This window comes from Podarcis tiliguerta, assembly GCF_965153285.1.
Source record: "Podarcis tiliguerta genome assembly, chromosome: 7".
Taxonomy (NCBI): domain Eukaryota; kingdom Metazoa; phylum Chordata; class Lepidosauria; order Squamata; family Lacertidae; genus Podarcis; species Podarcis tiliguerta.
This window is the reverse complement of record NC_139540.1, coordinates 15,701,584-15,726,266: the sequence shown is the minus strand read 5'-3', so window position 1 is coordinate 15,726,266 and position 24,683 is coordinate 15,701,584. Positions and strand designations below refer to the sequence as shown.

The window sequence follows — 24,683 nt, the reverse complement described above, 5'->3', positions numbered from 1 at the left end:
GGGTGGAGAGATGGAATTCTGCTCCGCTGCTGAACCTTGAATAGTATCTGATGAACGTGAAACACATATATCCGCATGGAGCTACAACGACAACTCCCAAATCTCCATTGTGAGGAATGTGCGAAAGCCCACTTCTGTAATGTGCAAAGGGGCAGACTGAGCATCTTATCCACTTGAAGAAGCATCCATGTGGATACTAGGTAACCATTACGCATCCTGCAAGCTGCATACACAAGATGCAAGAGGCGAGATGCAAATTCCCTCATCTGTAGCATCATTCCTGTCCTCTTTTGCATCTGGACAACCTAGTTCGGACTCCTGGCTGGCTGCTCTTCCCACATCTTTGGCTACTTCACCCCGCTTTCAAAGGCACAATTGGAACAGGAAGAGAACAAAACAGTAAGAGATTACTGTGTTACTATTTTACTACAATAGTAACACAACAGGAGGGATGCGGGTGGCGCTGTGGGTTAAACCACAGAGCCTAGGACTTGCCGATCAGAAGGTTGGCGGTTCAAAACCCCACGACGGGGTGAGCTCCCATTGCTTGGTCCCTGCTCCTGCCAACCTAACAGTTTGAAAGCACGTCCAAGTGCAAGTAGATAAATAGGTACCACTCTGGCAGGAAGGTAAACGGCGTTTCTGTGCACTGGTCTTGTTCACCAGAAGCAGCTTAGTCATCATGCTGGCCACGTGACACGTGTACACCGGCTCCCTCGGCCAATAAAGCAAGATGAGCGCCGCAACTCCAGAGTAGGCCACGACGGGACCTAATGGTCAGGGGTCCCTTTACCTTTAACACAACAGGAACATGCATATATTTACATATCAATGGCGGCCAACACTCCATGCATCTAGGCCAGGGGTGGGGAACCTTTGGCCTTCCTGATGTTGCTAAACTACAACTCCCATCGGTCTCAGCAAGCATGGCTAATGCCCAAGGAAGATGGGAGCTGCATCAGGAGGCTCAAAGGTTTCCCACACCATGAAAGCTATCAGGCCGCAATAAAACTTGTACTAATCTTTACAGTACCACCAGGTTCTTGGCTGGTTTTTGCTGCAGCTCAGAGCAGACCTGTTGAAGTCTTGATTTCAAGGGGTCTGCTCTTGAGTATGACTGAGCTGGGGGGGGTCACTTCAACAGCATTTCCCTACTCAGAAGTAAGCCCCCATCGAGTTCAACCGGTCTCACTCCCAAGCAAGGGTGCACAATGCTTTTAAAAAGGGGTCTTAGCTCAAGAGCAGAACATCAGCTTTGCACGCGTAAATTTCCGGGTGCGTTCCCTGGGTTGGACTGGGAGAGATCCGCGCCTGAAATCCTGGATATTCCTGTTACCACTCAATGTGGCCAATGCAGAGCTAGACGGGACAACTGTGCGACTCAGTTTCCTATGCTCCTGAGCGTGTGCAAAGTGCAAAGTTCTATTTCCTTCCTTCTTTCCTAGCCTTCCCCCAAACACAAATCGGGCTCCAGGAAAAAAAGCCCTTAAAAATGACTCAGTGCTTAGAGACGGCCAAGATTCCGGACGCAGGCCAAGTCTGTGTCAGCCTGTACAGCGCCGAGCACACGCTTTGCCCTGATTAAAGAGGCGTGTGGAAGAAGCGTGTGCGTGTGCATGCGCGCGCACGTGTGTTTGCGTTGCCTTGATCAAGACGGAGCCCCCTCTAGCTCGGCACCGGACGCGGGAAGGTGGGCGCCAAGGCCGCGTCGGCGATCGGCGAAAAGGGGCGGGCGATCGGCGGGGCGGCGCCCAGCGAGTACACTCTCCCGGCCCGCCACCTGCGCCTCCGCGCTTCCCTTTCTGGTCCCTCCTTCTTCCTTCCCTACCTGGCCGCGGCCACGTCAGGGGCTCCTGCTGCCGCCGCCGCCGCCGCTTCTGCTGCCTCTCTCTCTCTTTCCCTCCCTCCCTCCTTCGCCCGATCGCTCGATCCCTGCTCTGGGATCCCCCCACCTACCCCGGAGGAACCATGATCTCCTCCCGAGGGGGCGCCATGCCGCCGCCCCCCAACGCCACCGCCTACTACCCGCCGCCGCGCATCACCCTGCCCTCCGGCTTGGAGATCCTGCGCACCTACTCGGGGGCCTTCATCTGCCTGGAGATCGTAAGTGGGGGAGCGCGGGTGGGAAGAGAGGCGATCGGGGCGGCAGCAACAAGTGGGAGGCAGAAAGAGAGCACTCCGGGATCTCTCTGCCATGATTGTGTCGGAGGGGATTTTATGCAGTTGTGTTGCCTCGCTGGGCGCTAAAAAACAACCACCACCACCAGTTGCAGTTTTTAACATTGGTTGAAAAATATATGTTTCCCATGCATGCTTTTTCTCTTCCTAGCACTTCCCTAGCAAAAAATGCACCAGGTGACATGTCTGTCCCACACCTGCCCCCCTCTCAAACCAGGGCACATAGTTTGCTGGAATTTAGCAGAGCTGCACCTGGTCATTGCCAAGATGGACCCCCACCTTGAGTTCTTCCATGGAAGAAAGGTGGAATATAAGTGTGTGTGTGTGTGTGAGAGAGAGAGAGAGAAATATCTAAACTGACACCAGGGTGAAATGTGTACCTGTTCAATTGTTGCTTACCAAACACAGCTGTTGGTCATGAGATTCCCTAACCACTTCTTAGAATTGTTTTTATCTATTCCCTCAAATCTTTCCTAGCTACGGCTTTTCACATTTCCTCCTTGATTTGGATTTTTTAAAAAATTATATAGTCTTCAATCGATGTTCCATGTTTACTTGGTCTTTGAAATGATAGCTGCATTAGGGCCAGTTATGGGTTTAAATCATACGACACACCCTCATTCCTAGAGCCCCCTTAATTGCTCACTTAATCCTTATTTCTCTTCCCAGCCCTACACATCTTACTTGGACCCATGCCATCTTAGTTAAAAGCTTCCTGTCTTGCCTGATTATGCGGCGCTCATCTGTATAAGCCCCACGCTGTCTGAATAGCAGCCGCTTTCCAGGGTCTCAAAGTAAAAGTCAGAGATGTTTTAAGGAGGAGCCAAGACCTTAACCTCTGACATTATGCATGCATCCAAAGCTCTGCTTCTGGGCTATGGCCCTTCCCCACAAATCTCCCCCTTCCCCACCCGCATCCAGCCTTCCCAAGGTGGCCAGATGCAAAAGAGACAGGGCACTCCATAGAAGAGGAAATTTCATCAGGTGTTGTATCCCTCTCCACTGCAACTCTCTCATCCTGACCAGTTCACACACCCATTCCATTCAAGGTTAACTGGCTTGTTGTCAAAGCAGCCTCAGAGTATGTGGTGACAGCCAGTATTGGGTGTGGCTCATCGCAACTACAGATTGCAACCTTCTTGTACCATGGATAGCGAACTCTGCCTGCCCAAATGTGGTTGGACTTAGCCCTAGCCAGGATAGCTAGTGGCTGAGGACGATGGAAATCCACAGGTGGTCCACAGGTTCTCCAGACCTCTTCTGTGCTATCATAGACACTGCTATCATAGACACTGCTAAGCCAGGTTTAGTTTCAGAGTTCCTCTGGCACGGCCCCTGTAACGGCATGCAAAAATTCAAGAGTAGCATTTCCCGCAGCAACGAGAAAATTTTCTTCCTTCTGTGCAGCTCTTAAAATCCATAGGAGCCCAGCCAAAAAACCGGGTTGGCAACCTTGTTTTTTTTCTTATTCTCACCTGTGTGGATGTACCCAGTCTGCTACACCTTCCTCAGACACACCCACATTACAGGAACACCTCTCCCTACTATTCTCAACTGCTCTCATTATTTCTCGGGATCACACATGCGCCTATCTGAACTTCATTCTTCCTCATGCGCTCAGCTCCACGATGCTTCCACTCCCTGTTACCCACATCCCTGGACCTGCTAAAGACCCCCCAAAGGAGTTTAATGGTGGTTCATGAAGGCGCTTTAAATCCAGAGTGTGATTCATAAAATGGACAGTCCATCATATACCATTTGCCTAACAAGCCAAACTGGAAATCCAGTCACAGGCTTCCCTCTCTTAAAACCTGCCATTTAATTGTAGGGTAGATTCATTCAACTCTCTCCCACCGCTGCACACACACAAATAATTTCAGTAATGGATTTCAATCTGTTTTCTCCCTTCTCTTTAAAATTCATGTTTCCTGTACAAGTTTGCATGCTAATTGTTTGCTGTAGGAATTAAAAAAAAAACATTAAAACGCTTGCTGGTTCACAAGTAAATAAAGTACGTCTAAACTACAGTGGTACCTCGGGTTACATACGCTTCAGGATACATATGCTTTAGGTTACAGACTCCACTAACCCAGAAATAGTACCTCAGGTTAACAACTTTACCTCAGGATGAGAACAGAAATTGTGCTCTGGCGGCCCGGCGGCAGCGGGAGGCCCCATTAGCTAAAGTGGTGCTTCAGGTTAAGAACAGTTTCAGGTTAAGAACAGACCTCCGGAACGAATTAAGTACTTAACGCGAGGTACCACTGTATATTGAAGCGATCCATATGTTATTTGTGTGGACAGTTGTCTTTTGCACTCCATAATTGTAACTCCTCAGAGACAGGGAAGTGGAGGAGGGAGCAATTGTGAAATGAATTGACTTTTGTGTTGCTCTCTCTTGGTAGAGATGCAGGGATATGGAGCAAGATTGCCTGCTTGAAATCCAAAGCTGCAAATTCCTATGCAAATAACCTGGGTGTAAGCCCCATTGAATGTGCTGGGACCTACTCCCAAGTAAACATGCATAGGATTATCTTGTATGTGCCTAGAGTTTTCCAGAATAAGCAAGTGATTAAGAGCAGAACAGCGTTTCCCTCTTTGAGATCGAAAGTAAATTCCCTCCTTGTTTGCTTAGTAGGGTCATAAATATTTAGTGATTGGGAAGCGAACGCCTTGCAGAGCCCAAGTTAGACAGAAGGCGTAAAACAGGAGCACAGGATCATGCAGATAGGTGGCGGAGTTAGTGAATTATCCAAGCAAGATCATGGACCACTGCAGTGTAGAGAACCCTTGGCCCTCCAGGCAGTGCTGAACTACAACTCCCAACAGCTCTTGACAGCATTGACCAGGGATGATGGGAGTTGTTCAGCAACAGCCAGAGAGCCAAAGGTTTTCCCCGCACCTGGTCATAGAGCCATGGAATTGAAAGGGGTCTCAAAAACCATCTACTTCCACCAAGAAAAACAGATCTGGGGCATCCCTGACTTATGGCTTGAAGACCTATAGTGAGGTACAGCCCACCAGCCTCCTAAATAATTGGGAAGCTGCTCTTACCATTAAGAAGTTTATTACAAGGCCTAACAAACCCAGGGCATTTCTGACATACAGCAAGTATGGACAGAAGGACACACAGTTTGGCTGAAATTAAACAGGTGCAGTTAGTACCTGAATGGGAGACTGTCTGAGAACCCTGCGAATGTCTCCTTGAGTTCCCTGGAGGAATAGAGAGATAGAAGTATGTAATACAACGGGTTTGCGCTTAATTTCTGCCTGCAAAAGTGTTCTTGGTGGAAATGGTTCACCAAAATGCCCTACACAGCAAGCACAATGACACCCCAACTCCACGTAGCCCACGAGCGTATCTCCGTTGCTGAGGCAGCCAAGGCAAGGCTCCCTGGCAGGATGCAGCGATTCCTCTCACAGCATGACAAGGATCATTGGTCCAGTTGCCTTGGCAACAGGGACATTTCTTCTCATGCACACCCAAGGCACTTGCTGCACCCTTTCCTGCCTTCCCTGGGGAAAAAATCACAGGGGGAAAGGTGTGCTTTTCAGGGTGTGCAGAAGCGCTAGCAAAAAACCGAGCCGTTTCGTTTTGACTTAGTCCTACAAAGTACTCCCTGTTTCCTCTTCCAAGCCTTTGCTTTGCCCTTCGGAAGGGGCTGAGAATGACCACCCTGCAGTCTGTGTCATTTGATCCCTGGCCAGGAGAGTACTGGATCCACCATAAACCAGAGGATTAGTGGGTGGTTGGGGAGTGCCAGAGGGCCCATGGCTCCAGGCGTGGATTTTTGAGGGGGCAAATCTTGGGCTTAGGTATCCTGGGCCCAAATCTTTCAGGGCTCTGTCTATCAACACACAAAAGCCTTGAACCTGGTGCATGGCATGCGCTGCCCACATCAGTTGTCTGGCTATTGCTTCCTATATTCAGAATGGAGTGGCAATGCTCCAGGAAGGGAGGGAAGCCTCACTTCTGGCAAACGGCGACTTTCTGAAGTCCGGGACGACACATATTTTGTAAATACAGTGTGATTATTGTGCACATACGTTTCAGTTTTAAGACCTTCTTTTGTTTTGTGTTTTCCTTTTGTGTTCTCAGCTGTTCGGAGCACTTGTCTGGATTCTAGTATCCGCCACCCACGTCCCTCTGCCGCTGCTGCAGGGCTGGGTGATGTTTGTGTCGGTGACGGCTTGCTTCACCTCCATCTCCTTCCTCTGCGTTTTCCTCTTCAGTTACAGAGAAAGAATCGCAATTGATTGGAACCGTTTGGTAAGCATTTAAAAGGCAGCACATTGTTGTTGTTGTTATTAAATAGAAATCAGTTCATAGTGTTTTCAGGGGCTGTAACATTCTCTGGAAAGTTGGACCCAATTTGCAGATGCAGTCTCAAGTTTGTTAGCAGGTACAAAACAACAAAGCTAGAAAAAACACATTTTATTTATTTGATTTCAACCCCACCATTTGTCCAAGGAACTGAAGGTTCACCCCTCTCTGCATTTTATGACATCCCTGTGGGGTAGGCTAGGATAAGAAGCAGAGAGTAGCCCACGGCCACCCAGTAAGTTTTGAACCTTGTTCTCCCAGGTCCTGGGATCCCACAGGAGAGAGAGTGGTCTAAACCACTGAGTTTCTTGAGCTTGCCGATCAGAAGGTCAGCGGTTCAAATCCCCGTGACGGGGTGAGCTCCCCTTGCTCTGTCCCAGCTTCTGCCAACTTCGCAGTGCGAAAGCATGCCAGTGCAAGTAGATAAATAGGTACCACTGTGGTGGGAAGGTAAATGGTGTTTCCGTGCGCTATGGCTTCCGTCATGGTGTTCCATTGTGCCAGAAGCGGTTTAGTTATGCTGACCACATGACCCAGAAAGCTGTCTGTGGACAAATGCCAGCTCTCTTGGCCTGAAGCAAGATGAGCACCATACCCAATGGTCGCCTTTGACTGGGCTTAACTGTCCAGGGGTCCTTTACCTACCTTTTAGTCCCCCTAGGGCTCTTAACATTTACAGCTCAATATTTTGTTTTCACTCCCAAGTAATGGATGCATAGCATTGCAGCAGTAATATATAGGAGCAATCAGAATTTACTTAAAATGTCCCTCCAGTTAAATCAAAGCAGATACATATAGACATAGACTTAGAGGTATAGATATAGATGTTTTTTTTTGTATAAGTACCTCCCAAAGCCATGGATAATATTATTTAATACTAGTCTAATGATTGTTGAATGTTACTTTTTTATATCGGTTACCTATTTTAAAGTTATGTTTTATTATCACATTTTTGTATTGCATTAGATTGTTATAAGATGTACATTTTTTCTTTCTTCAGCTTGTAAACCACCTTGAGTATTGTAAGATAGAAAGACGGTATACAAATTAAAAATGATGATAATGATGCTGATGGATGATAAACTTCAGTTTTTAAGAGAGGTGTCCATTCTTGTGTGAGAGGGCAGGGGACATGCCTTTTTTATTAAAGCCTCTATTGCAACATTGGAAAGAAGACTCTCCTCCCATCTTAGAGCGCCTGATTTCTTCAACAAATGCGTAAAATAATGCTGAAACATTATTTCAGGTGGCGCTGTGGGTAAAACCTCAGCGCCTAGGACTTGCTGATCGCATGGTCGGCGGTTTGAATCCCCGTGGCGGGGTGCGCTCCCGTTGCTCGGTCCCAGCGCCTGCCAACCTAGCAGTTCGAAGGCACCTCCGGGTGCAAGTAGATAAATAGGGACCGCTTACTGGCGGGAAGGTAAACGGCGTTCCGTGTGCTGCGCTGGCTCGCCAGATGCAGCTTGTCACGCCGGCCACGTGACCCGGAAGTGTCTGCGGACAGTGCTGGCTCCCGGCCTATAGAGTGAGATGAGCGCACAACCCTAAAGTCTGGCAAGACTGGCCCGTACGGGCAGGGGTACCTTTACTTTTACCTTTAATGCTGAAACAATTTAGTTTATTATGATGCATGTAAATAGCTGCAAGGTGACAATGTGACAGCCCACTTTCCCATTAGCATTTTGTAAATTTCTGCTTTATTAGGAGGAAAAGTTGTGCATCTTTCACGACTAATTAGCAGTTACGCGAGGCAGAACATTTTCCATTTCATAAATTCATCAGTAACGAATAGATGTCAGTTGCAGATACAGTGCTTGGCCAGTCTTGGCCGTTTCAAAGCTCTTAGCTTTGTTTACTGAGCACAAGTAAAATAAACATGCTACGTTAGATCGCTTCTAGTAGTCAAATAACGTACGACGGGCACAACATTGGCTACCTCTCTTCTAAGGCATCGGGGGAGGAAACCGCCTTTTCAAAGTGAAAAATTTACAGTGTGAATTACCGTATTCCAATTCAAAATTTCCTGTAAACTGCACATCACCACTGATTCACAAGTGTGAGTTCATCACTTATCACATTACAGCTCTTTGCTGAATGTGTGAACTCTCTCAACTGGGAAAAGTGCATTTGACATGACACTGAGTGATATGGCTCCCCCCCCCCCTGTGGGGATTGTTCTGTAATGGTTCATTCATACTTATGCAAGTCATAACTTGATGCTGCCATAAGGAAGTGATTAACATGCATGTCCTTGGCTGGCTAGTTGATGTCCAGGAAGACTTAAAGGAGCCTTCCTGGGTCCTCAGACATTGTTGGGTTACAACTCTCATCATCCCAGACATTTGCCTATACTGTCTGGGGATGATGGGAGTTGTAGTCCCAAAACATCTGGAGACCCAGGTTTGGGGAAGGCTATATTGCTATGGCTGTGAGCATGATTGCTTGGGATGCTAATATTCTGGAACGAGAGTGGATAGAAATTGGCTGCTGATGCAGTTTTATGTCATCTGATCAGGTCCACAAAAATGCTTTGCTCTCAAGGAAGTCAAACCCTCCTGATGGGTAGCCAGGGTGATGTTCTCCAGATGTTGCATCCGTAATGCCCTTCATCCATGAGATGATGAGAGCTGGAGTCAAGTAACATGGAGCTTTTCAAGCAGAGATTGGATGGTCATCTATTATGGATGCTTTAGCTGAGATTCCTCCATTGCAGGGGGTTGGTCTAAATCAGTGATGGCCAATCCTGGCCCTGCACCTGTTTTGGGACTACAATGCCCATCATCCCTGGCCACTGGTCCTGTTAGCTAGGGATGATGGGAGTTGTAGTCCCAAAACAGTGGGAGGGCCAGGTTTGGCCATCACTGGACTAAATGATTCTTGGAGTGCCTTCAGACTCTACAATTCTACGGTTCTACAATCTGGAGTGCACCTAGTGTTGCTCTTGAAGTACTGTGGACACTGGGTTGTCTACAATGCTGTTTCTGCTCAGAGCAGACCCAGGCAAGTTATTGAAAGTGACTACTTCATGGTCATTCATTCCAGTGAGTCTACTCAGGGTAGGACTAATATGGGCGGCAACCCAGAAACTCTGTGGAGGCTGTGCAGACTAGCAGAGGAGAGCAGCTTTCAAGACCGCACTATGCTACAGGGCCACTGGAGAGATTGTAAACCTTTCAGACCCAAATCGAAGCACTTAGAAATTCTGTCACTCCCGTGGGTGAACAATTCCATTAGTTTCAATGGAAGCAAATTTCAGCTGGGGATAGGCTTGTCAACGCCTACTCCTCAGTGTAGAGATGGAACCCTGGTGGTTTATTTGGGTGTTCCTTCGGTGTTGTTGTGGCATTATATTCATCTCTTTGTCTGTTGTGTGTGCGCAGAGTGGGAGCACTCTGAAAGCACTTTTGATCTGGAAAGCCACAAACACCTCCATGTATGTTTGCATTCATCCTTTCCTTGCTTGCACAGCAAACAAGAAAGGCCCATGGCTCTATTGCAGATTTCAGGCTTCTCCGGCACAACACGCCCCAGTCGGCAGTGCCATGGAGAATTGTTTGCTCGTTTGACCTTTGTTTTACACCAGGGGCTTTATTTGTGACAGCTAATGCAAGTCCAGGCCTGCCTGCTGTATGTCCCACACCAGGGAACCATTCCTAAATTACGTCGGGCCTTTGCATCAATTTTGCAGCATAGAGTTAGCTATATTGCCATATTGCCTTTAATCCCACACTTTGGGCTCCTTCATACAACCTGTTTGTTCAGCATTCATCCCGAACCACTTGCACAAAGCTCATGCAGTGGTTAGAGAAGGCCCAGTCTGTATTCAGCGTTTGTTTTTATTTGTCTTTATTTATTTGTCTTTTATTTATTTTATTTGTTTCCTGCTTGGCAGGGGGTTGGACTCGGTGGCCCTTGTGGTCTCTTCCAACTCTATGATTCTGTGATTCTGTCTGCGGAGAATATAAACAGCAATGAGCATTCATCCTCATTTGTTTGTTTGGTGGTTATACATCTTCCCATTAATCCATTGTTAATGATGGAAGGACCATAGCTTGGTGGTAGAGCATCTTCTTCGCATGCACAAGACCATGTGTTCAATCCCTGGCATCTCCAGGTGGGGCTGGGCACGCCTTCTCCTACCTGAAACCCTGGAAAACTGCTGCCAGTGTACTGAGCTAGATGGTTTGACTTGAGATAAGGCAGTTTCCTATGCTTCTCCCACACTTTATAGGGCATATCCCTGTCATTTCCGTGTCTGCAAAAGGTCTTATTTTTAAAAAAGCAGCTGATTTCTTATCCCAGAATCCTTTTTATGCAAACCTACATTTCCTTTGCATAAATTAAAAAAGGACCTACATTTCCTATGTAGGGACACAGGTGATGCTGTGGTCTAAACCACAGAGCCTAGGACTTGCCAATCAGAAGGTCGGTGGTTCGAATCCCCGCGACGGCATGAGCTCCCATTGCTTGGTCCCAGCTCCTGCCAACCTAGCAGTTCAAAAGCACGTCAAAGTGCAAGTAGATGAATAGGTACCGCTCCGGCGGGAAGGTAAACGGCATTTCCATACGCTGCTCTGGTTTGCCAGAAGCGGCTTAGTCATGCTGGCCACATGACCCGGAAGCTGTACGCCGGCTCCCTCAGCCAGTAAAGCGAGATGAGCGCCGCAACCCCAGAGTTGTCCGCAACTGGACCTAACGATCAGGGGTACCTTTACCTTTACCTTGCCAGAAGTGGTTTAGTCACATGACCCGGAAGCTGTTCGCCGGCTCGCTTGGCCAGTAAAGCCAGATGAGTGCCGCAACCCCAGAGTCGGCCACGACTGGACCTAATGGTCAGGGGTCCCTTTACCTTTAACTTACATTTCCCTTGGGATGCAGGTGGCGCTGTGGTCTAAACCACAGAGCCTAGGGCTTGCTGATAAGAAGGTCGGTGGTTTGAATCCCCGCAATGGGGTGAGCTCCTGTTGTTCAGTCCCAGCTCCTGCCCACCTAGCAGTTCAAAAGCATGTCAAGTGCAAGTAGATAAATAGGTACCGCTCCGGCGGAAAGGTGAACGGCGTTTCCGTGCGCTGCTCTGGTTCACCAGAAGCGGCTTAGTCATGCTGGCCACATGACCTGAAAGCTGTCTGTGGACAAATGTCGGCTCCCTCAGCCTATAGAGAGAGATGAGCGTGCAACCCGAGTCATCCGCAACTGGACCTAACGGTCAGGGGTACCTTTACCTTACATTTCCTTTAGTGTGGCTTCACTGAAGTGGGCGCCAATCCCAGTGAGGGAGCTGTTCTCTATGAAGATTGGAGCTGTCAGTAGAATGTGTCCTAGTATGGAGTCTCTTAAGTGGTGCAACTGGAAAAAATAAGGGAATAGGGGCAAAACTTTCTGGCAGTCTGGGGACTTAGCTATACAGCTACAAATAAAATGTTTTAAGTGCAATATCCAATGTGACACTAGGCGGTTGATGGTAAGCTGTATGGAAAATTCAATGTATTTTTTATAAAATGCACAAAAAAGCATTTTCAGAATGTTTTTTATATGTGTGTAGATTCCACCTGGGATTCCTTGTTTCCGTTACAGAGTGGAGGAGGTAGCAGCAGCGGTGGAGGAAGCCGCTCGGGCGCCTGGGGTGGCGCGCCCAGGGGTGGGGGAGCCGCCCATAGGGGTGGGGCACACCGCAGGGCCTCCAGAGTCTGCCTGCCTCCTCCCATTCAGCTGCCCTACAGCTGGTGGGGAGGCAGTGGGCGGACTGTTTCGGCACTGTGGGGCCTGCGTGCCCCCAAGCCACTGTGTCTCTCCCGGGAGAGATGCATGGCTCGGACGTTCTGCAGGCCCCACGGTGAGTGGTGCCCGCCATTTGTCACCCCCTTCAGTGGTCACACCTGGGGCGGCCCACACCCACCACACACCCCTTCCTCTGCCCCTGAATAGCAGTTGTGAGGGGCAAGACAGCTGAGTGGCATAGGGAAGCTAGTGGGTGTGATCCAGAGGTGTCAAGGTCATCAAGAGAAAGAAGCAGTGGGCTTGCTGTCACGGCTGCCATTTTAATTGTCCCACAATGCAACACCCTATTGGAATGGGTGGGTCCTCATTTTGTCAGTTCTGTACCAGTGGTTTTCTGGTTTTGTCTGTGTCCAAATAATGGTGTGGGTTATTGAATTTGGACCCCCAAAAATGTTTTTAATAAAACAAAAACATGCCTTTCCCTCTGGCAAAGGTTTCCGTCCTTCTACTAGTGACAGAGAACTTTATTGTACTGGTTGCCAAGGGGCAGAGGAAGTTCCAGGCGGGTAGAGGAAATGAGATCATCTACCTTCTGAAAACACCCACAAAGACCTGCGCACACTGGGCTACTCATACGGGATGTATGTGGTCCCTTCATCGGCCAGAAGTTTGAGCAAAGGTGTTGCCTAGCTGACATCTGAAGGCCTAGGAGATGAATGGTGGTCCTTAGTCCATAGTCGCTACAAACTGCTTATTGTGCTGCTTGTTTCCTCAAAGGATCCTGGTTCCCTTGTGTGTTCCTAAGACAGGAACAGTAATTGAATTTCTGTGACTCGCCTTGTGGCTTCATCTATCATACTCCAGGAGAATGCCCTTTTATATGATGGACGGAGTGGGTGCTTGTGTGAGGAGGGAAGGCCTTATATTCAAAGAGGATATTGCAGTGGTTCTCTGTGAGATTTCACACAGAGGCACATTATGTACATATTTACACACACACACACAGCCTGCGTTTCCACTCACTGGAACCACAAATCTTGCCACACTCTCCTTCCAACTACCTCAAATGCAGTACACATCACTTTATCTCTGTAGGGTTGAACAGCAGCTGTTCACTCATATGAGAGAAACTAAAGAAGCAAACCTGAGGAGTTTGCTAAATGTTAGGAGGAAATCTGCCAGCCTACACCATCCCTGATCTTTTCCCTGGTGGGAGAAAAATATTTGGGACACATTTGGCATTTACCGACAATATTGTTTGGTAGCTGCTGCAGGAGTGAGCAACTACCAAAACCCTAAGCACAGTGACATCCCATTTTTCCTTTTGCAAGAGGAACATTGGCTGATAGCAGTCAACATCCCCTGTAACACAGGGTTAGGCCCTGAGTTCATTCCTGTTTTATTTCTACCATATGACTCAAGGTTGGGAAACTATGGGTCTGTGGGCCAAATGTGGCCCTCTAGACTGCTGTCTCTGGCCCTTAGAATTCTCCCCAGGCCACAGCCCTCACTGGACCCCTAAGTGTATTTGCTTGGCTGAGTTGTGTCCTTGAACCCTGATAACATTACCCTCCAACATTCTTCTGATGAAAATCAGGAAATGGGTCCTTTCAGTGCTGGGCTCCCATGCGCATCAGTTGGCTTATGTGAGAGCACAGCTCTGAAGGATCTTCCTGAACTCGGCGGTGGCAGTGCTGGAGAGGGAGAAATTGGGACATTCTGCCATCCAATCAGAAGCTGGGATGGCTTCTGTAATTTCAGTATTTCCCAGGAAAATACTGAGATGTGTGTATAATGCCTCTTGCTTCCCTAGATGGAGCATACAGAGTGGGGGGGTGGGTGGGTAGGAATTAGCATACTGCAGAAAGGAAAAACCCACGTGTGTTGCCCTCCCCGTTTCAAAAGAGAAAGGCTGTGTGGAGCAGTGGTTAGAGTGTCTGACTAGGACCTGGCAGGCTCAAGTCCTGAAGCTCACTGGGTGACCTTGGGCCAGTCCTTGTCTTTCAGCCTTTCAGTGGTTGTGAGGATAAAATTGAGAGGGGAAGATGCAGGTTCCTCTGCCTTGAGCTCTGTGGAACAGAGGTGGGGTATAAATTTAATAACAAATATTAATCCTGCTTTTATTTATTTTATTGTTCCACTCGAACAGACTCTTTATTTTTATTTTTTGTTCCTTTTCAGGATTTCATTTACCACGCAGGTGTCTTTGTCTGCTATTTTGGGACCTTTCTGCTGCAAGCGGCGACCACCTCTTTGCATTCTCACCCGGTGAAGTACACCGTCAATTTCGACACCACCAGGAACATCAGTACCACTAGCTTTGAGAAGCTTCTAAGTGAACACGAATACAACTTGAGCATCGCAGCTGCCGTAAGTATTATCAAGGCACATCCTTAAAGGGGGAGAAGGGACATGTTTCTCCCTCTTCTTCTCTCTCCTTTGGACCTGTCTTCCTCTCCTGACCATGAGAGGGCTCTGATGGGATACAGTGGTACCTCGGGTTAAGAACTTAATTTGTTCCAGAGGTCCATTCTTAACCTGAAACTGTTCTTCACTTGAAGCACCACTTTAGCTAACGGGGCCTCCCGCTGCTGCCGCACCGCAATTTCTGTTCTCATCCTGAATCAAAGTTCTTAACCCAAGGTACTATTTCTGGGTTAGCAGAGTCTGTAACCTGAAGCGTCTGTAACCCGAGGTACCACTGTACTGCAATGCCTTGAGGGCTTACTCAGGCTTCCTTTTGTGTTGTGTTCCTAGACAGTGCTCTACGCTTTAAAGTTCTGTGTCTGAGCAGTTACTTCTTTGTCCTGGAGGTTTCCCTGGGGAGGCCCACATTTAATATTTTTCAGGCCGGAATAATAATAATAATAATAATAATAATAATAATTTTTATTTATATCCCACCCTCCCCAGGCAAAGCCGGGCTTAGAGCGGCTAACATCATACAAGTAAGGCAATGTATAAAAACAAGCTATCAATAAATTAAGATACATCCCACAATTAATTCAAACAAATTAAGATTAAAACTGGACAAGTGGCAATCTTCAAGTTAAAATTGAAGGCTGTTACCAACTGTTTCCACTGATATTATAAGCACCTGTGAGCGGGCTGGGAACCTCCTTTGTGCTTGTTCTTATACAAGGAGAAAATGAGACAGACTGAACCCTGACGAAAGGCCCGGCGGAACAGCTCCGTCTTGCAGGCCCTGCGGAAAGATGTCACATCCCACAGGGCCCTAGTCTCTTGTGAGAGAGTGTTCCACCAGGCCGGGGCCACGGCCAAAAAGGCCCTGGCTCTGGTTGAGGCCAATCTGTTCTCTCTGGGGCCCGGAATCTTTAGGATGTTGTTATTTGCAGACCGTAAGGTCCTCCGTGGGGCATACCAGGAGAGGCGGTCCTGTAGGTATGAGGGTCCTAGGTGTAATGGGCTTTAAAGGTTAAAACCAGCACCTTCAAGCTGATCCTGTACTCCACCGGGAGTACCCTACCCAAGCTTTGCCCACTTTAAGTAGAGAGCCTCCAGTATACCTGAAGGAGCGTCTCCACCTCCATCGTTCTGCCCGGACACTGAGGTCCAGCGCTGAGGGCCTTCCTGCGGTTCCCTCACTGCGAGAAGCCATGTTACAGGGAACCAAGCAGAGGGCCTTCTCGGTAGTGGCACCCGCCCTGTGGAACGCCCTCCCACCCGATGTCAAAGAGAAAAATAACTAACAAACTTTTAGAAGACATCTGAAGGCAGCCCTGTTTAAAAGGGAAGCTTTTAATATTTGATGAATTATTGTATTTTAGTGTTTTGTTGGAAGCCGCCCAGAGTGGCTGGGGAAACCCAGCTAGATGGGCGGGGTATAAATAAATTATTATTATTATTATTATTATTATTATTATTATTATTATTATTATTTATTGGAAAGCGCTCTTGGGCATCACCTGCTGAGAAGGCATCATGGAGTTTGAGTTGCTCAGTGTGCAAGGAGCAGCTTTCTCAGGGGAGAACAACTTACAAGTTGGTGTCTCTGGTGGTTTGCAGGTGGGGGGAGGCTGCCAGGGCGATTTCCCAGGTGCATTTTTGGGGTGGGGAGGTGTGCTGCTCACACCGCTGTCCCCGAGCCAGCCCTGTTCTATCTTGCGAGGCTGGAATCTGATCAAAGCAGGGCTGGCTCAGGGAGGGCGGAGCGAAAAGGACGCAACAGCCTTGCGCCCTTCGATCCCAGCTCCTCGGTGGCAAAGCCACATGCAAGGGGCGCATGGCATTCTTCTCAGGCTGCCCTCTCCTAGCCGCTTTCCAAAGCTTCACAAAGTGGCACAGGCCTGGTGTCGCTCTGGCGGTGAGAGCTGGTATGTCATGCAACAGGTTCCTTCGCGTCCCCCTCCCTGGGCACACACATGTGCTTTAGGCGCAGTTAAAGCACGCTCTGCCACTGGTAGTTTGAAGGCCTTGGGTTGGAGGGGTTGCAGCTCAGGCTTGAAGTCCAGGCCTAAACCTGGGTTCAACCCCTCCATGGCTTGCGCTGCTGGTTTTCCTCATGCAGCTGGTTCTTTCTGCTCTCTGTCAGAATCTTAGTTGCTGTATAGTAGGCATTTCCAACAGGTAGATCGCAATCTACTGGTAGATCACGGGGGTGTCCCAGGTCGATCGCCACCCCCCCAGGTCGATCTCCCTGCCCACCCAAAAAGTTCAACAATTTTTGCTTCCTAAAACAACCTTGGTAAAGGTAAAGGGTAAAGGGACCCCTGACCATTAGGTCCAGTCGCGGATGACTCTGGGGTTGCGGCGCTCATCTCGCTTTACTAGCCGAGGGAGCCAGCGTACAGCTTCCAGGTCATGTGGCCAACATGACTAAGCCACTTCTGGCGAACCAGAGCAGCACATGGAAACGCCGTTTACCTTCCCGCCGGAGTGGTACCTATTTATCTACTTGCACTTTGACGTGCTTTCGAACTGCTAGGTTGGCAGGAGCTAGGACTGAGCAATGGGAGCTCACCCTGTTGCGGGGATTCGAACCTCTGACCTTCTGATCGGCAAGTCCTAGGCTCTGTGGTTTAACCCACAGCGCCACCCGCATCCCTCAACAACCTTGGCTTCTCAAAAAAAAGCTCAACCACTCTGGTCTATCCTCCAATGACAATGGGTAGATCACTGCCAGTTTTTTTTTAAATACTGTGAGTCTCTTGGAAGTTGGACGTCCCTGCTGTATAGTGTCATGATTATGACACTTCCTTGTTTGGGAAGTCTTGACTAGTGATGACCAGGCTTTTTTTTTTTTTGGCAAGTGTGAGTGCTATGGATGAGAGGGAGGGAGGGAAAGAGAAAGAGAGAGAACACCACACCCTGGTGGTTTTGCCTGTGGTTTACAAAGCTGCAAAACAGGTTAACAGAGCAAGAGTGAGTAGGAAATCCATAATGTGGAGCTGAATTGATGCTGAGCTTACCCTATGGGTCAAGCTACTGCTCTTCACTACTGCTGCCTGTGCCACTTCTGCAGTGCTTAAATTGGGGGCAGGGCAGGGAGAGGAGCTGTGCCCCCTTAGGAGTTGCGACTGACCCTCTTAGCTACATAGGAAGCTGCCTTATTTTGGCTCATACTCTTTGCCCATCAAGCCCAGTGCAGTTTGCTCGGACAGGCAGCAACCCTCCAGCATCTATCCCACCGCTTCCTATAACTCGACCACTTTAACAGGAAGTGCCAGCTATTAAACCTGCGACCTTCTCTGAGGAAAGTATGTGTTTTTCCGCTGAGCCACACTCCTTCCCCTGAGAGGCTGTGGGAAGGGCTGGAGCATTTCTCTAATCTCCAGCCAGCCTTCTTGGGTCCCTTTCCTCATTCAAGCATGGCACATGGGCCATTTCTGGTGATGTCTGGCCAGCCAAACGCTGACACATGACTATCCATGGTTCTCCTCCTGTTCCTTGTTTGTTTCTTCAAAGGGTCCTCTTGAGCTTTCTCCCTCCCATTATGGCGTCTATAGTACTCCAGTCCTCAATCCACCCCTAAAGTTGATGTGCTTCCTTTGAGAACACACAATGCAGATTAGTAATCATTTCTCCTCTCCAGGAAACCCTGGAAGCTATAAGTCAGGGGTAGCCAACATGGCGTCCTCCAGATTCTGTTGTGGTCCAACTCCCATCATCCCTGGCCACTGGGACTTGGAGTCCTACAACATCTGAAATGTGCTGTGTAGACTACTCCTGTTGCAACGTTTTTAAGAATGACATACTAGAGAATACTAATATTTCACCAGACTACAACGCCCAAGATTCTTTGGAGGGATCCATGACTAGTTAAACCTGTCTAAAATGTATAGTAAGGCTAAATTCTCAATGTCTGCTTGGACATCCACTTCAGTCACTGCCCTGTGAGACCCAAAAGGTGTGAATATCATTCACAATCAGGGATTAGTTATCTTTTTATAAGAACAAAACCTGGGTTGCATTGCTAAGCATGCTTACGTAAGGATACACTTTGAACTTGGTGGGGCTGGTGCTCAGATAGATCTGCTTTATTACCAAGGCATTAGGGAGACATCAAAGCCATTAAGCAATCTATGGAGCACAGTCCCAACGTTAGAAAGAAACCTGGATTACGTTTTCCCTTTAACCCTTGGAGAATTAATGCCAAACTTATATAACCAAAGTTGATGTCATCCACATTATTTTAGGGTGACTCACCTTAATGGCGTTGATGAACAGGTAGATCAAAGAACATGTTGTGCAGGGAATCTCTCAGCAAGATTTCTCTCTCTCTCTCCACACACACACACACACTTTTCCTTTGTGAAACCTGAGGAATACTTTACTATCCCACCAACCCAATTGGCGCAGTTTTGCAGGTCTTTAAAAATGTGTTGCTCTTCCCATTATTATCTGGAACGTGTCCAGAGGAGGGCAACCAAAATGGCCAAAGGCCTGGAAACAATGCCTTATGAGGAACGGCTAAGGGAGCTGGGCATGTTTAGCCTGGAGAAGAGGAGGTTAAGGGGTGATATGATAGCCACGTTCAAATATATAAAAGGATGTCACATAGAGGAGGGAGAAAGGTTGTTTTCTGCTGCTCCAGAGAAGCGGACACGGAGCAATGGATCCAAACTACAAGAAAGAAGATTCCACCTAAACATTAGGAAGAACTTCCTGACAGTAAAAGCTGTTCGACAGTGGAATTTGCTGCCAAGGAGTGGTGGAGTCTCCTTCTTTGGAGTTCTTTAAGCAGAGGCTTGACAACCATATGTCAGGAGTGCTCTGATGGTGTTTCCTGCTTGGCAGGGGGTTGGACTCGATGGCCCTTGTGGTCTCTTCCAACTCTATGATTCTATGATTCTATGATTCTATTCTATTTCCTTTTAAAGTGATGATGTTTTAAGTGCCCTTTTACATGAGGGGAAATGGGAGGTTGGGGTTGGAAGAGAGCAGGCTCCTGCCTAAAGCTTGGAGAAAGAGGTGGGCCACTGGCGGAGGAAGAGGAGTGCAGGGGGCGTGCACTGACCCCGGCAGCGCAATCCCGGTAGGGTGCCACGCGGCTGCCTCCCCCCCCCCACTGAGCGCCACGCCCCTGCAGGCAGCATGCCCTGCCCCCAGGACATGACCAGCCCCGCCCCCGCCTGCTCTCTCTCCCCCCCCCCCCGGTACCAGAGCATGAAGCTCTGCCACTGAGGTGGGCAAGCCACTGTGGTCAATGTTGGGGTCACTAATAATAATAATAATAATAATAATAATAATAATTTACTTATACACCACCCTCCCCAGCCAGAGCTGGGCTCAGGGCAGCTAACACCAATAAAATTACAATAAAACATAATGGGCGGGGGAACCATTATTAATATACGGAACAGGTCTCGGTGTTTCGATTCCTGGGAATGGAGTTGAGAGATGACCTAACCTGGGGAGAAAACAGCAAAGACCTGATGAAGAGAGCACAGCAGAGGTTATATTTTCTGAGAATCCTCCGGAAAAACAATCTCTCAAAGGACCTGTTGATGACATTTTACCATTGTACTGTGGAGAGTGTATTAACTTATGGTCTCTGTGTGTGGTTTGGGAGCTGCACGGTCAGGGGAAAAACAATGCTGTCCAGGATTGTAAAGACTGCAGAGAGAATAACTGGCTGCACTCTTCCCACCTTGGATCAAATCTATGCTTCCAGGTGTCTTAAGAAAGCTGCAGAGATAGCGCAGGATAGTGCGCACCCCGGAAATGATCTCTTTCAGCTTCTGCCTTCTGGAAGAAGGTACAGGGTTATGAAGACCAGGACTAGCCGCCTGAGAAACAGTTTCTACCCAAATGCAATTCTGGTTTTAAACACAGTATAAGGAGTCTCTATAGGAGTATATTGTATTTTAAAATGGGCTTCAGAGTTTTTAGGGGTTTTTGAATGTCTTGTGTAGATTTTTCAATTTCATTGTACATTGAAGCATTGTTCAGCTTCCAAAAATAGTTCAAAAACCGGAATACTCACTTCCGGGTTTTGATCGTTCAAGAGTCGATTTGTTTGGGAGCCAAGGCATTTGAGATCCAATGTATGACTGTAATAATAATAATAATCATCATCATCATCATCTCACTGCAAAAAAGGTGCCTAGACATTCCGTTGTGGCAAACATAACCTTGATTTAAGGAGCCATGTGGTGATTAGCTCATATATCTGAGTTTCTGATTGGGAGGGAAGAGGAATTTGAAATCTAGTGGAACAGACAATTTTCTACAGGAAAACTCACCTGGTGCTTCCTCCCTCCCTCTGCAGATCTTTGCCTTTGCAACAACTGTGTGTTATGGGTGCAGCACTACCCTGGCTCTACGAAGATGGAAGCTATAGCACTAGAAGCGACAAGGCAGCTAAAGGGCATCCCGTCTCGTTTGCGTACTTGTTCCGATGATCAAATGATGTACTACTTGTGGAGTTGCAAAGGATGCTTGGAACACATTTATATTTTTCTAAGATGTTGACACACACAAACATACACAAGAAGTCTATGTCATAATTATATATGCGTGTATATAATATATATAATATATATATTTGGACAAGGGTGGGGGGAAACTTGCTTGTTTATTTCTCCAGTTTTCAGTTGCTTATGTTAACTGATTTCCCGGGAGCGTTACCCTCTGCTACAGATAGTATTATAAAGTTGAGTGATGGAATAGGGTTATCGTCGGCAGACAACTGCGTACTTCTTCCTTTTTTTGGTGCTAAACATCTGCTTGCAAGAAAAGCAAACATCTCTGCAGACGGGCTGTGTCTCTCGCACACACGCAAACACAGGGAGGCAGCTATGAAACGATAACCCGCCGAGCATCCGCCTGAAAGCTAACTGTGTTCGCAGGCCTGCCAACATCAGCAGCTAAACACAACCTCCATTTATTTCAGTGCGGCATCCTTTGGCAACCTGGTTCCCTCCAGATGTTGTTTTGGTCCAGCTCCTATCAGTTGCCATTCCCCAACATCTGTAGGTTGGCAAAAGGTGCAGTGGGGACTGTGCTGGACTAGGGTTACCAACTCCCTGGGTTTGGTCCCGAGTTGGGTTTTGCAGTCAATTCTCGAGGCCATTGGATAGTGTCAAACTGCTGCCTTTGAATCTTGAGTCTAGGAGGTCTTCAGTAGTATTCCTCTAAAACAGTATAAAAATAGCTTACCATTCTGAAAGAGTAAAGTTGTAAACTTTTCTATCAATGTTTCCCCAGATTTCCAGTTTCTCCAGTGGGAAAACCAGGGAGGAAATTTATCCAACCCCATATTAATTTTCCCCTGTTTCCCTTGATCTTCACATCTGTAAGTGCCACCACTCTGAGCCCCTTTTAGCTCTTTTCACAAACTGGCAGCTCCATTCTGAGGTGTTGGGATTCCAGAGATCTGTCCAACGCCATGTGGGATTTCCGTGAAAGTCTCTTGAAATCATTTAACCATTTCTCAGGAGCCATGCTAGGTGGGTTCTCCTAATGCTCTTGAACTGATGTCTATTCAGGCAGTAAATGTAATATTTTTCAGAAAGCTGATTTCCCCCTTTTTTATTACTTTAAAAAGAAAGTAATTTATGGAAAGGTGGGTGGGTGGGGGAGTCTTTTAATATTCATTCAGTCCTTATACAAGGCTCTAGCTTTAGTTTTTAAACTGTACTTTTCACCTGTAATCTTCAAAGCATTTTAGAGAAAAAATTTCTTGCCCAAGAGGAAAAATTTAGGTAAGCAATGTACTCAAAGCTTTAACATTAGCAGAGAATGGAAGTGTACTTTTTTTAAAAAAGGCAAGCCAGGAATATTAATTGGTTGGATTTGAAATCATGACAACTAGCTAATTCAATAACCAAATAGATCTCAAGTTGGGCTCTTTCTATCTGGTATTTGTTGGACTGATAATATAAATATTTTTTACAGCTCTGAATTTAAATTGTGTATCAAAATTCCTTTTTGAAACAATTTGTGTTTCTTCAAGGGAAATAGTTATATTCAGTTTTAAAATACATACCTGTATGGATTAGCACTGTAGTTCATATGATCCACGCACAAAACAGGCATATTGTTTCAACTCTGTGTGGGCTGTATAAACTTGGATTTTATTTCTTACTTCTCCTGGTCCTGTGTGTCTTACTGCAACAATATGGAGCCCCTTTCCAACTTTTGCAGGCAAGATCTGGAAAGTGCCAATGTCTAAACTCATATGATCTAATTTATATTGCAGTCTCCCGCACTTATCAGAAACAGCTTTAGATTTTGAAAGCCAATAGCTTCTTGCATTGACAAATTTTGTTTCAGCAACATGTATTTATATTGCAGAGCACCTCTAAAGCATTGTTCTCAGTGTGGAAAAAATGTATATTTGTGGTCAACCGTTGTGCAGATTTCTCCCTTGAATATAAATGTTTGCACTATTTCACCTGGGTGGGCAAGTTCTTAACCCATTTATGCTTTCTGTAAGTGTGGCATTTACGCTTTCTTCTAATGAAAGTTTCTTAAAGATCATGTGAATGGAACTGATCCCAGGTCTCCAGTTTGACTTCTTTGCATCGCCTCATTTTGTTGTGCTGCGAGACACCACAAACCAAAGGAAGGCATCGCCACTGACTGAAACCAATGTTGAAATGGGAAAATGCAACCTACACGGGCAATTGGTAGAGGATTAGGGGCTCTGGATAGGAAACAGGCTGGATCCAGTCTAGGCATGGCAGCCTAGACAAGATAAAGGTAGTAATTGGGTTTGGAGTGCAATTTTGAGAGGAAGCGGCAGAGTCCTATTGACTGGAGCAGGGACCTAAGCAATAAACAGCTTCACAAGTCAAAGGAAGGGCTGTGGCTCAGTGCTAGAGCATCTGCTTTGCATGTAGAAGGTCCCAAGTTCAATCCCCGATATCTCCATGTATGGCTGGGAGAGACCCCCCAACTGAAATCTTGGGAGAGCTGCTGCCAGCCAGTGTAGAAAATACTGAGTTAGATGGACCACTGCTCTGACTCAGGGGACACGGGTGGCGGTGTGGTATAAACCACTGAGCCTCTGGGGCTTGCTGATCAGAAGGTTGGCGGTTCGAATCCCTGCGGTGGGTTGAGCTCCCGTTGCTCTGTCCCAGCTCCTGCCAACCTAGCATTTCGAAAGCACACCAGTGCAAGTAGATAAATAGGTACTGCTTTGGCGGGAAGGTAAACAGCGTTTCCGTGCGCTCTGGTTTCCGTCATGGTCCTCCGTGAGCCAGTAGCGGTTTAGTCATGCCGGCCACAAGACCCGGAAGGCTGTCTGTGGACAAACACCGGCTCCCTTGGCCTGAAAGCGAGATGAGTGCCGCAACCGCATAGTCGCCTTTGAGTGGACTTAACCGTCCAGGGGTCCTTTAACTTTTTTTGCTCTGACTCAGGCAGCTTCATATGTTTCACAGAGAAAGGGTACCGGAAAGGAGACGAAGAGATCCAAATGTACAGTGGTACCTCTGGTTGCGAACGGGATCCGTTCCGGAACCCCGTTCGCAACATGAGCGGAACACAACCTGCGCCTGCGCGTCGCGATTTGCCGTTTCTGTGCATGTCTGTGATGTCATCTTGAGCTTCTGCGCATGCTCGAGCGGCGAAACCCGGAAGTAACCCTTTCCAGTACTTCCGGGTCGCCGCAGGATGCAACCTGAAAACGCTCAACCTGAAGCAAACGCAACATGAGGTATGACTGTATTGGTGAAGACAGAATCTCCCCCTCTCTCTTTGATTGGTGCGTTCAGGTTTCCCTCTTGCCTTGAAGCCGGCTCTGAAGTTTTGCGAAGTCGTTTGTACCTTACTCGAGTCACAAACGCCTTAAACCTGGGCTAGTAAGTTGGGTGAGGAGAGAGGGAGCTCTGTTGTCAGGAGGTTCAAACTGGATTTGTGACTCAACTAACTGAACCACAGCTGCTGCGGGGAGACTTTCTCAAAAGGAAGAGGGGAATTAACCTTTTCGTCTGCTTTGCCTCCAGCCTGGATGGTTCAGCAGAAGCATTTCCTGTTTGGCCTGGGAGTGCCAGGA

General features: G+C 47.6%; 1 protein-coding gene and 1 long non-coding RNA gene across 2 annotated transcripts; one reads left to right on the top strand and one right to left on the bottom strand.

Moving 5' to 3' along the window:
• Positions 1–1,967: 1,967 nt before the first annotated feature.
• Positions 1,968–22,438, top strand: MAL2 (mal, T cell differentiation protein 2). Its single transcript, XM_083450756.1, has 4 exons — positions 1,968–2,103; positions 6,278–6,448; positions 14,402–14,590; positions 20,952–22,438. Exons 1-4 carry the CDS (start codon positions 1,969–1,971, stop codon positions 21,021–21,023), a joined length of 567 nt encoding a protein of 188 aa, XP_083306882.1. The 5' UTR covers position 1,968; the 3' UTR covers positions 21,024–22,438.
• A 761-nt stretch (positions 22,439–23,199) lies between these two features.
• LOC310682263 lies at positions 23,200–23,849 on the bottom strand. Its single transcript, XR_014513825.1, has 2 exons — positions 23,778–23,849; positions 23,200–23,564 (listed from the first exon to the last, which is right to left on the bottom strand). It is a non-coding gene; the product is annotated as an uncharacterized lncRNA (long non-coding RNA).
• Positions 23,850–24,683: the final 834 nt, after the last annotated feature.

Excerpts from the sequence above, each read along its gene's own strand:
- MAL2 (XM_083450756.1), top strand. The coding sequence starts at position 1,969 with ATGATCTCCTCCCGAGGGGGCGCCATGCCGCCGCCCCCCAACGCCACC. Across the intron at positions 2,104-6,277 it reads CCTTCATCTGCCTGGAGATC|CTGTTCGGAGCACTTGTCTG; the intron begins GTAAGTGGGGGA and ends TTGTGTTCTCAG. Across the intron at positions 6,449-14,401 it reads CAATTGATTGGAACCGTTTG|GATTTCATTTACCACGCAGG; the intron begins GTAAGCATTTAA and ends GTTCCTTTTCAG.